The 23,926-nt window shown below is 44.9% G+C and overlaps 1 protein-coding gene across 1 annotated transcript in view; it reads left to right on the top strand.

Moving 5' to 3' along the window:
- The first annotated feature begins 923 nt into the window (after nucleotides 1–923).
- The window catches only part of LSAMP (limbic system associated membrane protein), a 995,705-nt gene continuing 972,702 nt past the window's right edge, over nucleotides 924–23,926 (top strand). The window contains exon 1 of the mRNA XM_063419935.1: nucleotides 924–1,386. Within this exon, the coding sequence (XP_063276005.1) occupies nucleotides 1,320–1,386 (67 nt within the window). The 5' untranslated portion in view covers nucleotides 924–1,319. The remainder of the gene's footprint in view (nucleotides 1,387–23,926) is intronic.

Raw genomic sequence — 23,926 nt, 5'->3', positions numbered from 1 at the left:
TTGAAGATTTGTGTCCTTTAGTTTTGGCATCCTCACAGGCTGCCTGATGACCACAATGAGGGGCACAATGTGGCCTGAGGAGGGGCCACAGGGCTGGGTGGGCAGTCCAGCTGAGCTGTCACACCGTGTCCCAGGGACTGGCCTCAGAAGTTGTGTGCTCACACAGCCTCGACGTCCCCAGATGAGAAAGAACACCCTGTGTGAAATGCCTGGAGAGTGACTGATGAAAAGACTTGTGTGAATGTTAAGCAGTACTTCATTACTGGTGTTGCTCTAACTGGAGGCAATGATTTTAGGGGGAAACAGAGCTACAGGAGCCAATTACTCCTTGAGAAAAAAAGTTTGTGCTATGTATGCCAGGAGGAACCTGTATTTGAAAGGAAAAGGGTAGTGGGGGAAGCCTTGTGTGAGCAAATAGTTGCTTTTCAAGCTGGATTTCCCTTACAGAAGGATTCTTTCTGGTCCCTCTGAAATTGCATGGAAGTCACAGGAGATCCAGCAAAGATTAATGCAGGTTGATGCTTGCTATTTTTTCCTGGAGGCTTGGCAGCTCTGTAATTACAGTCGGTGCATCTGAATTTCCCTCCGGCCCCTGTGTACTGCCCGGCAGTGACACCAGCGTCACAGAGACCCTTGCTTCAGAATTTGTCAAGCAGAACTCTGCTGAGAGACCAAGCCAGCCCTGCCGTGCCTCTCGCTGTGGCACTGAGGAATATTCCTTCCCTGAATAACCTCCCTGTGTACTGGAGCTGGGACCTCAGGGACTGCTGAGCCCAGAGTGGCTCATGGACTGTGATCCAAGAGGTACATTTGTGGAGGAATGAGGGAACCATATTTCTATAGCATAACGTATATATATTTATATATATAAAAACGAAATAAATGAGCTGGCTTGCAACACTAGGTGGCAGAGGTGGGATCTGTTCTGCTCTGAGCGCTGTCCTATAAGGCATTGCTTGTTTAAGTACAGTCGCATTTAGTTGGAGCTGCAGGAGAGAGACAGAGAGATTCTCTGTGTTTACAGCCAGCCCAGGCTACGGTGGAGCATCCAACCTGGCCCCCCCTTCCTCCAGCACTTGAAGGGGAGAGTGAGAGGTTATTTGGGAATCTGGCCACCGCGGGTCAGCTTGCGCTGCGACTGGATTGTGAGAGCTGGCAAAGCGGAGCCCAGAGGGACTGAAGGGAGACACGAATCCCATTTTCTTTGAGAGGAGCGAAGAGGAAAAAAAAAAAGAAAGATAAATTGAGAGAGAGAGAGAGAGACAGAGGCGAAGAGACGGAGAAAAAGGCAGAGGAAGCGGAACGAGTGAGAGAGAAGCATGAGGACCTACTGGCTGCACAGTATCTGGGTGCTGGGATTCTTCCTGTCCCTCTTCTCCTTGCAAGGTATGTGGTGAGTTCTTTCTCGCAACCTCCTCAAACCCTTCTGCTTTAATTGAGGCTGATGGACTGAGGCTGGCCTGAAACATGGAGCTGGAAGCTGGAGCTTCCTCTCCCCCCCTTTTCCCCTCCAAACCTTACCCCCCCCCTCTTGCCTCAGGAAATAAGCCAAGGAGAGATCACTGCTGGTGAATCCTATGGTTAGAGGGCACTGCATGTGACTGACTTTGCTGCTGTATTTATGCTTTTGCAGAGGGGGAGTTGGTGGGGGGAGTATAGTTAAGATTTGCAAGGGAAAAGAGTGGTGGGCACCGGTGGTATCCCCTCCATCCACAACCGCTGTTTCTCAGCACTTTGGGTCACAAGTACTGATTCTCCTCGATTCTTTACCTTCCTGAGGAGATAAGTGTTAAGTTTCTTTTGGGGTTTGTTTGTTTGTTTTGTTTTGTGGGTTTTTTATTATTTTTATTTTGGTTTTGCCCGGAGAGGGGGAGGTTAGAGGAATTTCTATGCCTCTGCTCTGTCTGCAAAAACACTATGTCCTTCTCCTCTTTACCAGGAGGAAAAAAAAAAAAAGAGAGAGAGAGAGAGTGATGGAGAAAAGACAGGAGATGAAAATTTGTTGGGTATGGGGTTTTGTTCAGTGGAGAATTGCCAGCTGGGTTTCTTGCTTTAAGAGCCAAGTGTGAGTATGGAATTTAGTTTGAAGTGATGACAGGCATGCTAGCTGGTTTTGAGATGCTTTCTGTAAACAGGAGTTAAGGGTTAATGCATTCCATGCTGTATGTATTAATACATGTCACACATGCACATATAATCATAGCCTTCAAAATTGCAGCTTGTGCATGATCCACACTCACTGGTCACATCAGTGGTCCTTCCTGAACACACACACACACACACACACACACTGAGGGATATAGCAGGGAAGATGAATAAACTCACACTGGCACACACAGTTCTAGCTCCCTAGCACATGCAATTCCTGGAGAGTCTGCTTCCCTTGTGCTCACGTTCTCCCTTCCTCTTTTCCCCCCTCCCTCCTTCAAGCCTCCATCCTGAGCACTAGTGTTCGAGGTTCTTGCATATTAAAATCCCTTGCCTATCCTGCTGTACTAGCCTTGTTAGCCTATGTGCACACATATACACACACACAGGTGAAAATATAGCTAAAGAACATAGATATACTCTAACTGGCCTACTCTGTGCCTCACAGTCTTGCCTTCACAGTGAGCTGCACCCTTAGAGCGTATCTCACTCGCACACAGCTTTTTTCACAGTGCTTTTTTCCCACTCCAGTACATATTAGTGCAGGAGTGCTTTGCATGGAGATATGCCAGTCACAGCTTCCTCACTTCCCCTTAGCTCCTACTTTTACACACAGTCTTGCATGTACTGTTCTCTTCTATTTTGTGTCTACTAAGCAAATTCCTGTGCAGGCAGGCTCCCTGTCACACACATGCTTTCTATTGCAGCCTCACACCTGTCACTCCTGCAAGCCCTCACTACGGAATCCTTCATTTTTTGCCACCTTCTCACATTTGCTGAGTGCTCCTTTTCATACAGTCTCACTTCTCCCATTTCTGGGTCTCGTGCACATGCTTTTCCCTGTCACATATTTTCTCTCAACTTACATTCTCTGAAGTCTGGACTGTGAATCCAACACCAGCACCTTCCAGCTGACTTCCTTCCTTGCTGTGAAGTGGCTGTTTCTGACAGGGAAGGAGGATTTTTCCCAGCACACAGGTTGTACATGGGGTAAGAGGAGAACTGGTACCTGTGCAGCACAAGTAGATAACGTCAGCAATGAAGTTGTGTAGCTTGGTGTGAACTTCGCCCTGCTCTGGAGGATTAGTCAGAGAACTGTCAAGAAAGATGGACACTGGCAATTCCTATTGACTCTGAGCATTGCCTGTCTTTCTGATGCATGTTTGCCAGCCTGTAGACCACGGTGCTTGCTCCATGCAGTGTTTTCAAGTCACAAGCCCTCCCTGAGTTGTGACCAGAGCATCTCGATGCTAGCACAGCCAGGAGCTGTTCTAGTCCATCCTTACAGCTGGAGCTTATGCCAGCCTACAGGCATGGACAGGCTTTTGCCTTCTCTTTTAGTGAGTTAGTATTGCCATGGTTGTATCAGCCACATCTATTCTTGTTTTGCAGGTTTCAGGGAAGGTCTTTTGAGGTCTGTATTATCACGTACCCTCTAAATAGGCAGAGGCACAATACAGTTGCTCTCCCTGGGTTTGGAGATGGGGTAGGATGGTGTGGTGCTGTATCAGTGTTTGCAAACCTGAAGCTGCTTTTTCAACTGCTCCCAAACTTCTGGCAAGATATAAACCAGAGCGCTGCTGGATCTAGTTTCACAGCCAGCGGTAATTTCCCTTCTCCGATGTGAAGACTGAGGGAATGGGGAGGCAGAAATACTGGGGCTGCATGGGAGGAGTAGGGCACTACCTGAAGCAAGCCTGAAGACATTTGATGGAGTTATGAAGGGTGGGAAAGTATTGTGCCCTTAAAAAGACCCAACAAACCAACACCCCTCCCCACTCCCCCCCAATATTTATTTCAAATCAACTGTTTTTCACTGAAAGCCGTGGTAGCAAGCCTTGAAGACTTCTCTAAGCCTGCTGAGCACACCTCTGTGTAGCTCTTACCCCAGGACACGGCAGTATTGGCTTTGACAGGCAGTGACCCCGGTCAGAACGCTTTCCAGACCTTTGTGCGCACCCGCCTGCAGAGCCAGACAGCTGAGCCCACACCACAACTTCTCCGTGCCCTCTCTCCCCTTCTCCTCGCTGTCCACTTGGGGGTGTACCGGCGACCGCAAGAGCAGCTCCTTGTCTCTCCCGGCTCTCCCAGGGCAGCAGGCGGGGAGCAGGGAGCGCTGCCGGCCGGGCCGGGGCTGCAGCGCGGCCGAGCGCGGCGGGAGAGCCGCGGGCCCGCGGTGCCAGCGCAGCGCCGCCCCAGCGCTCTGCCGGCAGCCTGCGAAGGGCTGCCCGCCCCGCCTGCCCGCCCCGGGGGCTTTGGCACACGGTCAGCCTTTGCTCCTTCCTCCCTAGGTTAGATGCTCCAAGTCCTGCACAGAGATTTTTTTTTCCCCCCGATCACTGTGTTTCCTCATTTTGGTGGCTTAGGATTCTTGCGTTTCTGTGCTGCTGCGCTTCCAGTCCTCCTCGGGAGGCAGCTGGCTCGGAGGCGGGATGCTTGTTCCTCCTGCAAGGTGCACTGGCCCTCCTGCCCTGTGGGGGCCGGAGGAATAAAGGTACCTCCACACCCCAGCACTGCTGGTGGGTGGGATTTTCTAGGGTTTTCTGGTGGCATGCTGCAGCTCTTCCCTCAAATGGATTCGTTTCTTAGCACAATGTGCCTCAAAGCTTCTGAAAGAGAGCCGGTTGTTGAATTGGATTGTAAAGCCGAATTTTCCTTTTCCTTTCCCCTGGCCCTCCCAAGTCAAAAATAGGTGCATGAGTATGGGGTGGAGAAGCAAATGAGTAGGGTTTATTAAAAAATGGCATTTAAATAATTTAGAAGAATTTTGTGTTGATTTTTGCACTTTCACCTACTATTACTCTAACTTAGCTGTCAATACAAAAATTAATTTTTATTTCCTCACCCTGAGCTTTTCATTTTTAAAAATGAATGCCTTGACAAATTATACATTTTCTTCAGCATGGTTTTAAGTTGAAAATTCTTCTAAACAAATTCTTTCCCTTGGAAAATGGCAGCTGTTTCAAATCAGCAATTTGCTAAAAAATCCCAGCTTGTTTGAATGAACCTCCCTGACAGCCCCACCTAATTGGTTAATTGCAAAAGACTTTGTGTTTAAAAAAAAAAAAAAAAAAAAAAAAAAGTAAGATACCTCCACAGACAATTTAGTGGAGTAGATTGTTTAGGAAAGGACATCCAGAAGTGGCCTGCATAGTCCTGGCAGCATTTATTTATAATGTATGTTTTGAACTGCTCAAGGGTGCTCTTAAACGGGGAATGAGTCTGATGAAAGAAATTACAGAAGCAGTCAGGTAAGTGGAATAGGATGCTTTAGGTTTGTACGCAGCACAACTATTATCTGTAAAGTCTCGTGTTTTATAACGTTACCGGGCAATGAGGGTGTGAAAAATGAAGTGTTTGTTGATTCCGTGAGGTATGTGCAATCTGCACGGATGGAAGTGCACACCCGAGTGTTTCTGTGCTGATAATGTGTAATGGATGGGGAGAGGAGAGGAGGAGCAGCACTGTGTGTGCCAGGGGTGACATCGTGGTGTATGGGGAGCAGCACGGGGCGATTGTGATGCAGTTGGATAACGTTAAGATACTGCCAGCTGGAGAGGAAAAAAAAAGACTTTTCCTGCTCTCCTGAATATACTTTTCTTCCTATCTGTTTCCACTTCTCTCTTCTTGAGTAAGGCAAGGGAAGCTCTCACAGGCTGGGTGTATTGATGAGGTGACAACTCACTCAGCTGCCTTGCATTCCCTTAAGTGATGAAGAGGTTCAATACGTGAAACAAAATTCTTCTCTTGTAGGCTTAGGACAGGGAAGAAGGAGAGAAGGCTTTTAATCTGCAAACGGGGAGCATTGAAAAGGTATCCCAAGTGTTTCTTCCAGTTCTATCCAGTGACTGCTGACCATAATAATCAATAATTACACAAGTAAGAACCCATTTCCTCAAGCTGTTATGAATCTCAGCACTCAGCTACCTGCTCAGAGGGCTTTGTTAAGATAAGTAAAAATTTGCTTAATCTTTTAGTCTCATATCTTTTCTCGCACAAGAGTTTTACTAATTCTGTAACAAAGAACCCAGTTCCCAATGTTTTTGGGCACTCCTTTTCAGCCTTGGAGCATACTCATGTGTGTGCTAATGCTCTGAGGAGGAGATATGCTCCTTTATAGTTACTCTTTTCACCTTTTTTTTCCACTAGCAATAGAGCTCCTTCAGTCAGGGGTGAGGAATACAGCTGCTCTCATCCTAGGCTGCTGGCAGAGCCAGTGCTTTAGGAGTGCACACCCTTTCAGTGTGCCTCCTGTAAGCTTGAGTGAGCCCAGGCTCTTGCCTTGGTGGTGGGGCCTGGACCCCTCCCCCAGCAGATTTAGCCTGTGCAAGGCTGGGTTGCTTGGGAATGGGTTGGACAAGGGATGCTGGTGTCCAGGTCTGGGTCAGAGAACAGATGCTGATGGCCCCGCAGCAGCAGCTGGATGTTGAGTGCAGTTGCCTGGAGAGGCTGGTGGGGCTGGGTCAGTGGTGAGGGGCTGTAGCACTGCCTGCTTCCCTGAGTGCTGTAAAGTGAGGACAGGTGGCAAAAGCTGATGAAGAGTAAGGGCAAGGGATGCCCTTTTTTTTCTGGGCACTTCAGAACACCTGATGGGTTTTTCTGTGGAGGAGAATTAGCTCTGAGGTGGTTGCTGTCTGACAGAGGCTGTTAAAGGACTGAATGATCTGAGTGAAGTCTCTAATGGTACCAGACAAAGATATCCTGGCACAGTCTGGGGAAAATCTTTCATGTGTGCCTTTGAACATGGGGACATGTGTTTTGCCAAATATCATCTCCTTTGTGCATAGGGTGCTGCTGGAAGGATGCGGAATTTTTCTGTCTGTGGTCCCTGTAGGAAGCATGAATCTTTGCCTCTTTGTTATCCCTTTTTCCTTAAAAAGGTGAAGAACAGTTTCATTTGCTGCTCATACTAAATGAGCAATGATTTTGGCAGCTGATGTGCTCTTCCTGCTGTCAATTTATCCACGATAAAATCAAAAATCTCAAGCACAGCACAGACCATCCTGTCCCACTCTGAGAGGAAGCTAAGGACATGTGTAGGTGAGTGTGTGAGACACAGCCCTCTCCTGGGCTGTGTCTCAGAAGGGCAGACATCCCTGCAATCAACATAGAAGGGAAAAAAGATGCTGGGAGTACATGATTCTTGCAGAAATAGGCACAGGAGAAAGAAGCCCAGGTTTGGTTATGTGCTATGCCATTGCACTGTGATGCTGGATTTCCTGGAGGCTGAGGCATTTCCTTGTGAGGCAACCCTCCAGGACCTTGCCTGCCTGTGTGGCAGCATTGCCCTGCTCATCTGCATGGAAGGAAAAGGAAAAGCCCTATAAGGGCTGCTACCCTCATTTTTCTGAGCCAAAGGAGTGTTCTGTCTCTCAGTGAAGTCTTGCTGGCTATATCTGCTGTTTTAATCTTCCTGGGGAAGAAATTCTGCATGCCTACATGCTAAGGGTAAAGGGCCCTTTACACTAACCATGCTTATTGGTCACCCACAAGCATAAAGTAGGATTTTTCAGTGTTTATTCAGTGTCAGCTGTAGAGGTACTGGACTTTGAACATTACCTCTGAGAGGAGATGGTTTTGGAGGCAATGCAAGGGTATACATATCCAATTAAGGCAATTAAGGCAGGTTGGGGTTTGTTTGTTTGGGGGTGTTTGTTTGTTTGTTTTTGGGGTTTTTTAAGGGTTGGTTTGTTTTATTTAAAAAGAAAAGTATGAGAAGGCAGGCTTCAGAGGAGGGGTTTTGGCTTAAAGTAAGGGTGAGTGTAATCACAGCTGTGGGCTGACAGTCTGGTTTTTGCAGTCCCTAGGTTATATAAAGCATCCAAAGGAAACTCAGTTCTCGAAATGTTCCCTTCCCTAGAGTCTGCCTCTGTGTGACCTCATGGATGTAGGTTTCTGCATTTCTTTCTGGTTTGGCAGATCTCTCCCAAAAAAGAGATCCCTCTCCATTTTCTGGTGATGGTGCTTGTGCTGTTGGGAGGGGGAAGATGTGTCAGGCAGGCCATGAGCACTGGGATGTGGAGGGGAGAAGCAAGGAGACAAACGAAAGGCTGTGGGCCTTTCCAATTGGGAAATCAATAGCATATGAGTATGCAATGTAAGTGTGTAATCACAGCTCCCTCCCCTCTGCCCCTAAGCACTTACATTGATGGGGAGTTGCAGGCCAGAACCAATTAATCCTTACAACCTGCTAGGACAATAACTATTAATATTCTTCTGCATGCACTCTGGTTGCTGCACCTGCTTGGAGCCTGGCTGTGCTTGCCCCTCAGCAGCTGACCCAAAGCTCCACCAAGGCAGCTAGACCCTTTCTGACCATGGGCCTTGCAGCCAGTGCAAGGTTACCTGCCTTCCCCCTGTGGATGTGGAGAGGCTGACTGGGGGGATATACCCTTGAGTGTCTGAAAAAGGAGGATTTGCTGGTAAGGTTTTGCCTGCAGGAAAGAGGGGTTATTTAAAGTGGCATCAGTGAAATTTTTGAAGTGTAAATGTATTTAGACTTTAGTCATGCTGGGACAGCTTTATATAATGAAGTATCTACTCTTTGCCTTGTAAAGGTACTTTGTGCAATGGGATTGAAACATCCGGTTTTCAACAACAGTTTTATTTGTGCCTGTGTACACGATCTGTGCATAAAGGCATGGTTTTTGAATAGCTCCTCCTTGGCTTTTTGGAAGGTGCATTAATGGAACAGAAGATGATCTATATATGCATGCACATGCATTTGAGTGTGTGCATGTGACAGAAAATGCACACGTTGCATGGCAAATATGATTGAGAAATGTTAACAAATCTGTCCCAGAATGGGTTTTTTTGCAAGGGACTTGTCATGAATGTTAGTGCAGGAGGTGAATGCAGCCTGATTGCTGATAGGAATGTCTGTGTAGCTACGTGTGCTTTTGGAGTGACCATTATTCACAGTGCATTTGCATCCTATCTTGACATGGCAAGAGATTGTTGCAGTGAAACAGAATTGTTTCTATGCCTTGGCTTCCCCTCCTCATCTTTCTGCGATAGCCTCAGTGTAAGGTGGCAATTTAGTCACACTTCAGTCACCTGGGCAGGAAATACAGCCTAGAGAGTGGAAAGGACACGTTTGACTCCTACACTTTCATGGGAGAATTTCTGGGAACAGAAGGAAGAGGATAAAAGGAGGGTTTCTTACATGCACAAGCTGCATTGTTTTTTAGTTAGACCAACACATTCAAAAATAGTACAACCTGACTGAGCCCACCTTCCTTGCACAGCTGTGCTATTTTAGGAGCTGGATGCAGCCTGAAGCAGTAAGATCAGCAAGTCTGTACTCTGGCTGTTACCTTCAGTGACACAGCCTTGCTGGTTTAACTTCCTCACCAGCACAGGCTCTGTCCAGCGTGGCTGTGCTCTGTCCAGTCTCAGTTTGGGCAGCTGACCAGGATACACCTGCCTTGGCACACCCTGGTGAGATGTTCTGCAGTTCTAGATCTCCTGGAGAAGAAAAGAAACTGTTTGTCTGGAAGGGTCATGCTGTGTCGATGTTGGGCTTTTACAAATGGTAATTTCTTGGTGATTCAAAGAACAAAAAATGAATCATGCTAGCTGAAGTATTGTAAGAGCTCTCTGCAGTCCAGGCCAGCTGGGGGAGGGAAGGCAGGAAACAGTGGGAGCTGAAGTGAGGGTACATAAGATCTCCTCCCTTTTCATGTATCCTAGGTGCCTACTGGTGACTGGTTTCTGTACTATCCAGCAGCCACAGAGCTGCAGCTGATTGGGATGTTGATAAAAAAAAAAAAAAAAAAAAAGTCCAGCTGCAGCATGAGGTAAATGAGCTGTGGCATTGACCCAGAGGGACCTAGAGCTACGGTCAGCGGTGCAGTCTTCCTTCTCCTTTGGCCTGCTGTGTGCATAGAGGAAAGAAAGGAAAGGCCATTCTGGCTGGCCTTGCACTGTCTATCCTGATGTAAATATTTGTAGCAGCAGCCTTTTCTTCAGGCTTCAAGGAACCTCACAAGACCCCTGCGTGTATGCTCTGCTTATCCCCTGGTCAACCCCAAGAGTGTTTGGTCTCTTCTTCCTGCTGACCAAAGCGACCCAAATCACCACAAATATTGAAAATAACACCTCAAGCTCTCCTGATGCTGAAGCTTTGTTGTAGCTGCTGTGAAGGAGGGACGGCCATGTGAAACACACTGGGGAGGCAGAAGACCTCAAGGCTCTGCTTTCTTTCCACACACAGGAGTAATACCTCTGTAATTCTTTCAGACCCAGGGATGTTAGGTGAGGAGAGGTTTTGAAATTCTTACAGGGAGGGGCTTAGGGTGACTTTGATGTAGAAGAAACCTTCTTGTGGAGCTGTCACCTTTCCTTGGTGCCTTGGTGATAATAATGCCGAGGTTTTGAGTTTGATCCCCATGTGGACCATTCACTTTAGAGCTGGACTCAATGGTCCTTGTGCGTCCTTTCCAACTCAGAATATTCTGTGATTCAGATATCTTGAGAGCTTGACAGTTTTCCTTCTGAACTCTTTCTCGAGTCCTCCAGAAGTTTGTTGAAGCAAAGCAAAGGTCTTTGCAGAACATTTCTACTTCACCAAAATGGCACTTTTCTAATAAAGAGTAAAATGGTGTTTTGTTGGAAAAATTCCATCTTGAGTTTCAGGAACAGATTAAGGCACAAATGCTTAAAGGCTTTCCTGTGATGTATTATCTGCTGTCATAAGACTACATCAAAGTCTCAACTGTCAACTAAAACAAAAAAAGTTCTGAAAATTGTGGCTTTTATAGGTGTTATCAAAAGCTTGAAAATGTTACCTGAGTGCAGCCAATAGCTGGTGTCTGTCCTGAGCCTGCAGGCAGCTGAAAGTGCTGTACTGAAGATCAGCCCTCACGTTTTTTGGAGCTGGATTTCCTTGAAAGAGACCCAGGTGGTGTCACTGTGGAGGAGGCAATGTCCAGTGAGCAGAACCCGTGTCCTGTAGCGGTGCCGTGTCTGAACCAGGGGACGAGCATGTGCATGTGTCTGTGTGTGCATGGCATGTGCAGGGCCTGTGCTGTGATCACCAGAATTACAGTCTAGCCAGATAACAAGCTGTTGTTGTTTACAGCACTTGGTTCCGGGCACTTCAATTCCAGAAAGATGTAAACAAAATTAGAGGGAATTCAGAGGATTGCAAGGAGGATGATTAAGGGGCTGGAGGGACTGACTTATGAAGAATGCTTGTGAGAGCTAAATATATAGCTGTTTTGGCTAAATGACTAAAGAGGAGCTATGCTAATGATGTAGGCATACTGGGAAGGCATGAAGAATTGTCTAGTGTGGACTCAGAGCTAGAAGAGTCTCTCATGATAGAAAATTTGGAGGAGGAAAGAAAAAATCAGCAGGAGAAGAAAAATACTTAATGGAAGAAAGAGATTAGATGGTGATATAGCTTGGTTAAGAATCATGGTAGAATTGCTGTCATTTGGGACAGCTGAAGTTTGGCTGGGCAGAGCCCTGGAGAATAATCCATGCATTACAAGCTTGAAAAGGTCCCTTGAGAGACAGTCTAGATGCCTTAATAGATTTTTATGCTGTCATTAATTTCTGAATCATAGCTAATACTTCCAGTCTGACAAAGAGCCATATTCTTTAAAGTGTTTTTCTTTCTTGCCTTGTATTATTTCTGCTGTGATGCAAATACTGGTGCAAGACATGCGAGGAAGTCTTCTTCTATATTAACAATTGAAATCCTGATTGTATCAGCTGCTTAACTCAAAGACCTTTTTCTTTTTTTTTTTTTTTTTTTTTTTTTTAGTGGAGTGTTCATTCAGGTTTGCCTGATAGGTGGGAAAAGGCAGCCTGCTGGATGCCCAATAAGGTGAAAAACCAGTGTCTGTAACTCTGTCCTGTGAGTTGTGTTAGGCTTTGACAGGTTCCCCATTGACACACATGGTGCATACTCTGTTCTTTCTTTACCTTGCACATTTTCAAAATGGGTAACTGAACACTGGATTGATCCCTTCAGGCTCAGAAGTTGATGTGGTTGAGCTCGTAGCATTCCTGGCATGTCACAAGAGCTGAGCCCTCCCAGGGCTGTCTGTGGCTGGAGGGAGCTGGGCCTGTGAGGGAGGCAGCAGCAGAACAAGGTGGCAGGAGACTGCCAAGTTGACCAGCAGCACTTGGGGATGGCCCAGCTGGTTTGCTCTTATCTCACCTACAACAAGAACTGAAGAGTGAAGTGAGATTGGTGGCGTTGGCTGCTTGGTTTAATGGGAATGGGAACAGGCAGAATGGAAAACCACTTTTGTAGTGGATGCTTGCTGGCACCATGGACTTCCAGAGGTAAAAGGTATCACAGCTTGAGTGAAAGAGCCAGGATACATAATGGGAATTGTCCAGACTGGAGATTATTTGTGCCATGGATGAGCCCAGAGAGAGTTCATCATAGTTTATTAGCTCAGGTACAGCACTATGCAAATGGCAATCTGTTTCCTGGGCAGGAAGCAAGGAGCACCATTTTGCACTGCATGCAGTCCAGACTGTTCAGTGCTGCTGGATCTTTCCCAGTTAGTGTAAGGCCTGTTTGAAGGCCTCAGCAGTGCCAGGGAACAAAACATGGAGACTCTGTGTGGAAATTGATGCTACCCAGCTTGGGCTTTTTGACTAGCCTTGTTATGTTCAGGGTGGCTGCTGGTGATGGCATCCTTTCCACATGCACCCCAGCAGGATGGGAAAGCTCATCAGCTCACGTGGTGCCCTGGGAGTACAGTTGGGCCCTGGCTCTGAACCAGAGACAAGAAACATTGTAGGCTTGGGGTGTCTGTGCTGAATGTGTTGATTTTTGATGTTGGAATCACTTCTTTCAAAAATATATAAGCCTCGGAAAGAAAAAAATCCTCCTTTACCCATCCCCTTTGCATTAGGTAGGGATTCTGCATTTGTGCCACAATGAGAAAACTGGGAGTTGTGAGAAATTAACTCAAACATGATGAAGTGGAGAAGATTAGAAACTCCAGAGGTGATAGTCTGTGTTGGCAGATATGAGTTGCTCTGGAATGGTAGCATGCTTGCTGATGGAGATGGAGATCTTGGAATGTAGGTTCAAAAACCAACGGGCCTACTGCTTCCCCCGTGTTATTTTGGCAATCTGTGTGCCCTCTAGTGGCACAGCTCATCCAGGGAGGTGGAGAACTACTGCTCCTACCATCCGCAGTGGCACCTGAGAGGAGGGACTGGATGTTTGCAGCCCAAAGGATGAGGTTTCTCACCCGTGGCTTACTGCAGAGAGAGGAATGGGGCGAGAGCAAGATAATTTGTGTAGTAATTGTGTTTTTTGCACGCAGGAAATCGATTTGCTACAGCACCTTTGAATCATTGTTCCGTGGGATTTTGCTAATCTCATTCTAACCCCGGCAGAGCGTTTGTCGCTCCGCACCCAGCTGAGCCAGAGCAGGGTGCTGCTGCCTCCTTCAGTTACTGGGGCAAAGGCACAGCACCAGGAGACCTTGAAATGCATTCCTGCAGCTGGGTGTACAGGATGGAGCTCTGGGTCCCCTCGCTGGGTTGCATGAACTGCAACTCTGAAACTAAAAGAGAGACCCAGGGTGTTCTAAGGAAGAGGGCAACTGGTGGAGGACTTGTGGTTGTACTGCTGTGCTGGATTTCTGAAGAGAAACCCAAGCACTTAAAAGGCAAACTCAAGCTCATTTATTTTCTCGAATTCCTGTATAGATGTCTAACAGCAGCATTACATAATAGCAATGTTCATAGGAAAGGAAACTCTTCTCAAAGTAAATTTATTTTTTTGTTTTCCTGCTGTTCATGTTTGAACTAAGTGAAAAAAGTGGATTGATACTATATAGTCGCTACTTTTGTTATTAGCCAGAGCTGGTGCTGTAAAAATGATCACACAGTTAAAAGAGAAACTGTTTGGGAAAATATGGCTGTTTTATGAAAACTGTTACAAAGAAGGATTTCTCATGGCTAGGATGGCCTTTTTGAAAGAAGTGGAGACTGCTTCTAAGGCAATACAAGACACTGAAATCTATTTCTGTTCTAAAATAGAGCAGGATCTGGAACATCGTTGTCCCACAGTTCAAAAAGCATATTAATCCCCAGGCCCTGGCCTGCTTTGGAGAGGGCTCATTTTTCTCTCCAGTTGTGTTTTTAGCAACTATACATGTTGGAGCTGTGTGTGGCTTGCATTAAGTGCTAGATAGCAGGCAAGCAAAATAAGTCTGCACCTGCCACACAGACACAGGTCAAGAAGTTGACATTTCCAAAAGCAGCCTGGTTCCTTTGCTTGGTGTGCTGAAGGCAGGCCATGGAAGAGCCCCATTTGTCACAGTAGATGGCTGAGAAATACTTGTGGCTCCGTGAGCAGAGGTGGCAGCAGCAGCACAGCCCTTGCAGGTATCTCAGCAGCAATACTGGGGATAGTGGCCACAGAAAGAGCTGACACTGTGTACTTTCCTTGGCACTTTTGGAGGTGGGCAGCTCTGCTGTGTTTGTAAAATGTACAGTGTCCACTCTGCAGTCTTCAGTCAGTGTGGCCAATTTCTTTTTGCTCTTGATGTTGGCTCGCTGCAGCTGCAAGGAAGGGGAAAACATGGCTCTTCTCTTTGATCTGCCTGCATTAAACTTTAACCACATATCCCACTTCATGTTTCCTACTGCTGCAGCTTTATGACCAAAACAAGGGAGCAAAGACGTACTTGTAGTAAAACCAAATAGTCCAACAACTTTTATGATGTCTACCTTCTGCACCAGGGTTATACTGAGAACGTATGTCCTAATGTTTTTTAGAAAACCATCAGTTCTGTGTTGGAGTTTGAGTTCTGCTCTATGGCCTTATTTGTTGTTGTGGGGTAAAAGATTGCCTAACCCCTCTTCAATGATTTTTTGCTTTTTCAGAGTTTATAATGTGAAAAGAAAAAAAAAAAAAAACAAAACAAGGAAGAAGAAAAAAGTAACTGTAAGGGCTATTTGTCTAGTGTAGGTAGATCCAAAGTAGAGTCCCTAATCCAATTTCATGGAGCAGAGGCTTCTGGCTGGATTTATGCTGTCTCTCTCTAGGAGGTTAAGGATGTGCTGTTCAGTTTGGTTGTCCTTGGCTGTACCTGTTCCAACTTGAGGCTACAGAACTCCTAACCTGGGATGTGTCTGTGAGTGGAAGAGTTGTAAGCTGTGTCCTTTTATCAAAGATTGTTCTGCCCTACTGAGTGAGGGGATACCTTTACTCTTCTGCTTTTTCCCAGCACCCTGAAATGCCCTTTGTTCCTGTTTTGTTTGTTGCTCTTTTTGAGGGTACTCCAAGCAGAGGATCTTTCATCCACTGCAAGCAAATTTCTTATGGGGTCTGATCCGGAGCTTAAGGGTTGCATCTTGGAAAGCCAGGCACATGATTTAGTTTGCAGAAACTACAGGACCAGTGATGTGAATGCAAGAAATAAAGCATCTCCCCGGGTCCTTGGATTCAATGGTGTCTTGCAGTGCAGGCTGGCAGTTGGAAGAAACACTTTCTCATGCATAAATTTGGGCACCTTTGAGTTGCAAATGACTAAGAGACAATAAAACACACATTGCCACTTTCATGGGGACACCTTTAAAGCCAGGACTGCGCTTTCAATTAACTCTGCCGTATGTGGCCAAAGTCGACAGTGCATAAAACTTTGATAATTTCACATTTTAAAAATGTATCGGAAACTCTCATTCGTATATCTTCACTGAAAATTTCATGAATTGCACATTTCCTGGTGTTAGATGTTCAATAAACTTAAATTATGCAGCAATTTACATCTAGAAGATTTGCTTTAAAACTGAAGACTGGCTAATTCTCTTTTGGGTTGAGAACAGCTTTCTTTTTATGCCTCCAACAGTTAGAATGGGCAGTTTTATTCAGAAATTGTTGGAGATCTGTACTGACCACTTAGCAGGAAAAAACTTGGATGTGAGGGAGATGTGAAAGGTATCAGCAAATGGCTGGACCCAGGTGTGTCCCTCTTGTTTGAGCCCAATGTTGCATTTTTGTTCATTCCATGGGCATCAGTATTGGATCTATCCAGAAATTTTCCAGGAAGTCTTTTCTGTATTTTAATGTATTTTCAACTAATTGAGGAGCTTGAGATTAGAAGGGAGAGCAAACTTGGATGAAACCAGTTTGTGAAACCCCAGATGGCAGTTGTTAGCAAGGAGTGCTTCCAGTTCAGGAGTAGTCAGGTTGCTGGGGACATCTCCCTAGATCAGAGACTCCCAAGGTAAACTCCCAGTTTGAGAGGATGAAAATATGGAGTGTTCTGTCCATTCATGCAGACCAGTTCTTGAAGTGCCCTGCTCATCTCCAGCAGCGCTTTATTTCCATTCCATATCCCGAATTTGAGCCTTTATCTGAGTGACCTTAAAGGAGTAACATGCAGTGTGACGAGGAAGACTTTAAACAAAACTCTCTGGAGCTGTTTCCTCCCTTTGAGTAATCTCATTTCAAAGCTTTTCATGGTTACCCAGCTGTCTCATCCTCCTTGTCCTTACTGCAACCAAGCTGAGAGTATAAGCAAGTTCTAACACACTCCTGCTTTTCCATAAATGATCTCTATGCTCCGCTACGGATGAAAAATCAAAGTAGAGGAGAAAAATCCGCTCAAGGTACCTATGTACAGTCCTGGGACAGCACTGATGCTGATAAGTACACATTCTCAAGGTGATCTGTTGACCATGACAATGATAGTTGGTAAGAGAGGTGTTTTAAAATTGCCTCAACTGTCCCAAACAGTGCTTTTAATCAGGAGATAGATTTGACTTTCTCCTGCAATAGTGTTTAGTGACTTCCATCACCTATTACATCTAGGAATAGAAAGAACTAGGATGCACTGTACAGTTTTGTTTGCCATAAACTAAAAAAAAAAAAAGAGAAGGCCTGGGCCCTGTTGATCCCAGCTAACCACATAGAAACCAAAGGTTAAGATATTTGTCCACAGTTGTGAGCTAAGCTGGTGGCAGAGCAGAACCTGGAGGAGTTGTTCTCTGTCCAGTTCCCTTGCACAGCACTCCTGTACCGAATGCAGTATTTCCCTAGTTTGAGTCTCCCTGGGCAGGGTACTGAGCAGCACTGCTGGCAGAAAAGGTGATGGAGTGAGCTGAGGTGCAAGGAGGTGGTCAAGGAGAGGGAGGCTTGCTGGTGTCTGTAAGGAAGATGTCTGAAGGAAGGAATGGGATGGATTTGAAAACGGTGCAGGGAGGAGGGGAACAGAAATGCCTGACAAGCTTTTGAAGCTCTGTTTGCTTAATGGGAGCTCTTGCAAAGACACAGGCTGCATAAACCATCAAGAGAAGATGGCTTCTCCCAGGGCCCTTGCAGCTGCACCAGGCTATGATAACAGAAATTAACTTCATCTCCTTTGTCTTGCTTTCCAAGAGCCCCAGAATAGTAGTTATGAAAACGGTGCTGTTTAATATTGTCTTTGATCGAGTAATCCAACGGGAGCCCTGGGCTTGTTCAGCTCGGCTTTGTTAGTTTCAGACCCCAAGGCAACAAGCCGCTGCCTTCAAAGCCCAGGCAGGGCTGCACTGAGTGTGAGGCACGCGGCAGAAATCCCAGTTTGTCAATTCAAATGGCGCTCACCTAGCAGCAGTGCCTGTACAGGCAGAGCTCGGATAGCAACACGTGGGAAGCGGGGGCACACGGATATCCCCTCTGGAAAGAGCCCTTCTCAGAAGCCAACAAACAAGGCAACACCTTCAGAAGACAGCAACACGGGGTGGATCTTTCCTGTTATTATCCAGTTTTAATAGGCTGCCTTTTTTGTTTGCTGCTGACTGGTCTCGCAGTACACTACAGCCTGGCAGTGTGTGATGCATGAGGACGGCATCACTGGAGAAGGAAGCTTCCACTTGTGTCCTTCACCTCCCTGTGGCACATGTGCATCTTTCCTCCAGCTCTGGTGGGCACTGCATGTCCTGCTTGGCCAAGGCCTCCGTTCTTGTTGGGTATGAGTGTGGAAGTCACCAAGCCTCTGACTTAGCTAGAGTCAGCTCTCAGAAATATTTGCTACTTAACCAGTCAACAGTATGAAAGCAGCTACTAAGAAAAGGTCTGTGCTAGGGGTGGTGTGCAGGAGGGCTTGTGAGAACCAGGAGGGTAGAAACAGCTCATCTGTTTCCAGGTGGGTGGATGGTTATCTGAAAGCACCATAACCCATGGGGACACAAGTGCAGGGACTAATGGTCTCTCTGCAGGCAGTGCTGAGAGATGGAACTATGTGCTAAGGAAAAGACTGGTGTGCTTTTTTTTTTTTTTTTTTTTTTTTTTTTTTTTTTTTTTGGTAGTCTCTTTCGTTGCTTAATTATGAGACTTGTTCTACTTTGTGCCCTCCTGTATGTAAAACAGGAGTGTGATCAGCTCTTGTTAGGTGGTTGTATGGGGCTCATGAAAGTTATAAATAGAGCAGGGACTCTTTAGATGACTCCAAGAGCCCACTTCTCAGTTTACTGGGGACTGATGAACATGGTGCTTAACCTCAGTCTTCACATTTCTGTAAACTACATCTACAGTAGGTTTGATTATGAAATGTCCTGGAACCTGTTGTGCTGCTTTCCTCTTATTATGGAAACTGTGTGCTCCCATAGAAATAACGAGTACCACAGGTATAATATTTTAGATATACAATTTGTTATAATAAAATTTGGAAAGTTGGAGGAGTTTCAGAAGCAAGTAGTTTAGTGATAATATTTCATGTGACAAGGATAACACCTGCCATTACTGCAGTCAGGGTAAGATTTAGACAGGCCATATAAACACTTCAGGTATATGTTCTCTGAAACCTGACATAAACAAATTGATGTTTAGTTTCCAGAACCAGGTGTTCCTGAGCATTGTTGAAGAAAATAGAACAAGGATCTCCCTTCTGTTCCAGCAGTGCTTGTCCTAACACTGCACATTGTTTTAAGTGCAGTGATGCCTGACACCTCTGTTCAGCTTAGCAGACAACCAAAGGGGCTCACCCTACAGTGTGCTCTCTCGTATATTTTAGGAAGGATCAGTAGAAACTCTGGACAGCAGCTGAAGCTTTTCTGAGATTCTGGTTCATTGTTTGCCTCTTGAAATTATTGTTGTTTCTCTGATCATGTCCCAATAGGACTTCGGTTTTCTTCTCTGTACTGTGGAAGGCAATGCAGTGACAGTGAGAACTTCATTGATCCAACTAGGAGAAACATAAATGATGGCAAAAGTTTTGTTGTTTAAAGGTAACTGAGAACTGCAGAGGAGGGAGTTGCTTTTGCTGTGGTGAAATAAGTTATATTCCCTCTCTGAACCTGCTCAAAAAAGTGACCATGGTTTAAAAAAGCTCATGCAACTATGAGTAACCCAGGGCTTAGTGCTATGAGGCAAAACTTTGGGGTCCCCATCAAGGTTTGTCTTTAATAGGAACTGTTCCTGTCTCAGCACATCAATGTCCTCTTCTGTTAAAGGAGCAGAGGGACTCTGTAGAATTTTAAGAAGGGGTTTCATGTAGTCAAATTCTGAAGAAGTACAAAGAATTTCAGATTATGAGTTACAGGAGAAAAGATTCAGCATGTAACTTCTAGCTTCTTGCATAGGAGGTGGATAGAGGGTAAAGGAGGCTGGAAATTAAAATAAGCCAATATCCTAAACTATATTTTAATTGAATTTTCAATATCTTCACCTTGGATATTATCATAGCAGGCATTAAACCCATGGACATTATTCTGTAACTGTATACTATGTACAGTAAAAGCACCAGCTATCAAAATGGGAGTGTATAAAAAGATCTTTCAGTATGCCTTCAAAATTGCTCAGTACTGTTGCTCGTGCAATATTTTCTATTTCTGAAAGCTTAGAAGCCTGGAATTAGGTAGAGGAGAAGCCTTTTTAGGTTGGCATGGCAGTTCCTCCCCACTTGACCAGTGCAAGCTCTTTCAGTACAATGACAGTTAAAATAAGCCCGCTCATATCCATGCTGTTTAATTACAAAGGAAAGCCACAGCATTTCAGAACAGAAAGATATGGGTTTGTTAAGATACTGGACTGATCCTCAGGGGGAGCTGAGCTTAATTCCTGCCTTTGCCACAGGCTCTCTTTAAGTCAGTCAATTAATCAGTTTGTGCCTTAGCTTACCTGTCTACACAATGAAAATGAAGACAAAGGAAGTTCCAGCCCCTCTTCCCTCATACATAAAAGAGACTCTCTTTGTGATGGGTCCCAATCTTCTCTCTGTTCTTTTATTGCTGTTTGGTATAAAGGTGTCTTCTTTCCAGGAGGGAAGTTCAGTTGATCTGTGCTTTTTTTTTTTTTTTTTCAGTGTTTCTCTAGCTCCATGGGTAAATGTGGTACTATCCTGAGTAAATCTGAAACAAAGTCTATGCCATAACAACTTGCACAAGTTAAATGTATTGGATCAGTCGATCCATCTTGTCAATTATAGTCACCTGTACCTTGTGGAGCAGAGTGGTAGCCTGTGAGTAGTTAAGGATCTGATTGAATTTTCATTATGAGGCTAATATTTGTTCTTTGGTATTCATCACAGACAATAAAGAATCAGTCAGTTTGGGGGATGACTTAGCAGTTTTCTAATGAAGTTGAAGTCAACTGGATGATATTTCCCTGACTTTTATGTGTAAAAAAAACCCCAAAAAACAACATATGATGCATGGAATTTTATCTGTATAAATATTAATGAAAGCATAAAGAATTTTTTTCCACTCTTACTTGTAGTAACAACAAAGAAAAAGGGAGAGAAAGCAAGGCATTTTATTTTCCTGCAGTTGTTGACTGCAGATGAACACAGTTAGATCAAGATGAGTTGACTAGGTTTCAATTTTAAAAGTTAGGATTCCAAATAATGAGATCAAAATGGTTCATTGACTTGTTCCAGTGAACAGCTTCTTGAGGTTAGGCTTTCATTAAAAAACTATGTAATGCTGTCTTTAACACTGTCTCTATCCCTTTTCCTATATCAAGAGGAAGTTTGCTCTAATCAAAATTCCCTGGAGAGGTCTTTTATTGGTGAAAGGCAAAAAGTTTCCACTAAATGCTAATTAGAGAAGCTGATTGGAAATTGCCACTTCTGTAAATTGGCATTTTTCAAAGACTCTACAATCTCTGTGCCTTTTCTTTGGTGGGGGGAAAGGTGAGACAATTACCCTTCTGGTCTAACTTGCTACATCCAGGGTGATGTAAGAAGGATGGTCACCTCTCCTGTTTTGCTCTTCAGACATCAAAGATCACGATCAGACCACTCCTCTTTGGCTCTCAATGCTGTAAAACCTGCAGCAGTGTGCCTGTGGACTGGCTGGATCACAAGAGAGCACAGACCATTGATGCACTCTTGAAGTAAGGACATGCAGAAAGCAACAGACAAAAATAATGTGGAGAAAAGATCAAAAGGAAGGCTGTGGAGCTGGGCGCGTTTGTGCCTTTCCTGGCTCGCCAGAGTCACATCTGTCGCTTACCAAAGGCACTGAGGTTTGTTGCAAAATCCTTGTAAAAGCAGCTATGCACTTCCCACCTTTTTCAGCTTTTGCAAGATGTCTTGGTGAAACAAAGGTCCTTCAAAAGCACCCTCAACCAGGGTTGGCATTTTCTTATGTTCGCAACAGCCTGACAAAACAATGTGTGGAGGTTGCCACGCTTCTCCTTTGTTTTGTAAGAGGAAGCAAAAATCTTCCGTGACAAACTATTCTTCTTATATTTTGTGACAAAGACTGGAAGCAATTCTGTTCAGTCTCTGAACTCACCTTGACTCCTCTCATGCAAATGCCATAACTCAGAAGTTCTTAAACAGCAGTGTGCAATGCACAGCCATTGCCTATGGATCTGTACCATCTGTGGTGTTTTCAGTTAACTGATGGCAAAGGTGCAGGGTATCACCAGGGAAACAAAAGGCAGGCTCTGGATTATCAATTCAGTCATTCTGGAGCAGTGGCTTCTCTGCCAGGAACAAGGCTTCTGTATAACTGGTCTACTGTGTAATTAGTGACTAATGGAACAACAACTGCCAGTATATTAATTGTTATTGTAGCTGTACACAGAGCATTGTTCTCTCTGTGACAGACATATAAATTGTGTGCAACTGTGTTGTCCTTTCCAGAGCAGCTCTCTCTAGAGTTAGGTGTCAATAATGAAATGCAGCTGTTCCTTGAGGACGGATAATGTTATCTCTAAGGGCTTGTCTAGGCAGAGCACACAGGAAAGTTGATCTGAATTAAGTAACAAGGTGGGTTTCAAGTGGATTATGTAAAATGTATTAAACTGATGCATGCACTCACACTTGTTTGGAATTAAAAATGGGCTTCATTTGATTTAGTTTAATTTTCCTTTAAAGGGAATCCAACTAAATTGAATTAAAGCCACTTTAATGCTGGCTGAAAGTGTGAACGTTATTTTTCCCGTGATCCATAGCAGAAGGTCAGCATGTTATTTTCCTAAGAAGAGGGCAAAGGTTCTCTTGGCACTCCTGGACATTGTGCTGAGCAAATGTGAAAGTTGCCTTGAGTATTCATATTAACACTCTGAAACTCAGTGTGAGTTCCATCCTTTCATACTTTGCTTTATTTTCTTTTTCTTTTTTTACGCTCCTTTGAATCCCTTGTGCAACAAGTACAGAAGGCTAGTGAAAGTGCACATTTTAATTGTTTTTCGTTTGTTTGTTTTTGTTTTTAATCCTAGAAACTTAATTCTTCCCTATAGTGAAATGGAAGCATAGAAAGGGTAAGTAATTTCCCCACAGAAACCCAGCATGAGCTGCCTGTAGAATACAGCCTGAGATCGGCTCTGGCTGGCACAGCACAAAGCACACCTTGCTCTTAAGCTGTGAAAGGAACCTTTCACTCTTCCCAGTATGGGCAGCCTACCTGATGTGTGTGCTCTTGGACATCTTTTTGCAAGCCTTGCTGAGAACTGATGCTTCCATGGCTGCAGATCATCTCTTCTGACCTACAGCATTAGCTGCTCACTGGGTCACACAGACACACAGTGAGCTGAGGACTCTTGTCACTGTGCAGTGTGGCTGAGCTGAGAGCATGGGAGAAGAGCAGTTGGAGCGTGGGGATGAGGAAAGCCAAGCCCTGAGATCCCTTTGTAATGCAGAAAGCTTTTCAAGAAGTCACATTAAAATGAGCAGGCAGGCCATGCTTCGAAATGAAATAAACCTTAGGAGCCCTGGAGTTTTAATGTACTGTTAATAAATGGATTCTGTTCTTATTCATCCCATCCTTGCATGATGAAGAAAGAAACTTTTTCTGTGAATGGACCTGTGTTTCTTTCAACTCTGCCTTCCTAGATAAAGCTGCAGTGAGCTCCCAATTTGGTGACTAGTTAATCCTGGCTAGGAGTTAGGAAGACCATTGGTAATGACAGCCAGAATTGCAGTAATGGAGGAGAGCTGTACTCAGCAAATTCAGTGAAGAATTCCCTTTATATTTCTTGTAACATAGTTCTACATTTCCTTAATGCAGCGCAGTATGCTTGTCTAAGTACTTAAATCTGTATGGGCTCTCTTCTGTTTATTAGAAATAGGAGAGACAATTTTTATACACATCATGAACGGTGTGTCAGAGGCTAATGAGAGCATGTATTTTGGTTTGGTTTTTGTCTTCATGAGAAAGGCAGTGTTTTCTTGAACACTAACAGATGCATTTCCAGTGCTTAACAATAGAACCTCAGCTTAAAAGGTCCAGGCATTGTTCAGATGGCACTGTCAGCTGGAGAGATGTCACCTAAAATAGAAGAGTCCCAAAACTGCAAGTCCAAAAATCCTGTGCTGCAGCCTCTGCAGAGCAGCCTTTGTCTTGTTCCTACATCTAGGGG

This window comes from Prinia subflava, chromosome 28 (assembly GCF_021018805.1).
Source record: "Prinia subflava isolate CZ2003 ecotype Zambia chromosome 28, Cam_Psub_1.2, whole genome shotgun sequence".
Lineage (NCBI taxonomy): Eukaryota > Metazoa > Chordata > Aves > Passeriformes > Cisticolidae > Prinia > Prinia subflava.
Note: the sequence above shows the minus strand (reverse complement) of the source record. Positions and strands in the feature narration are given on the sequence as shown.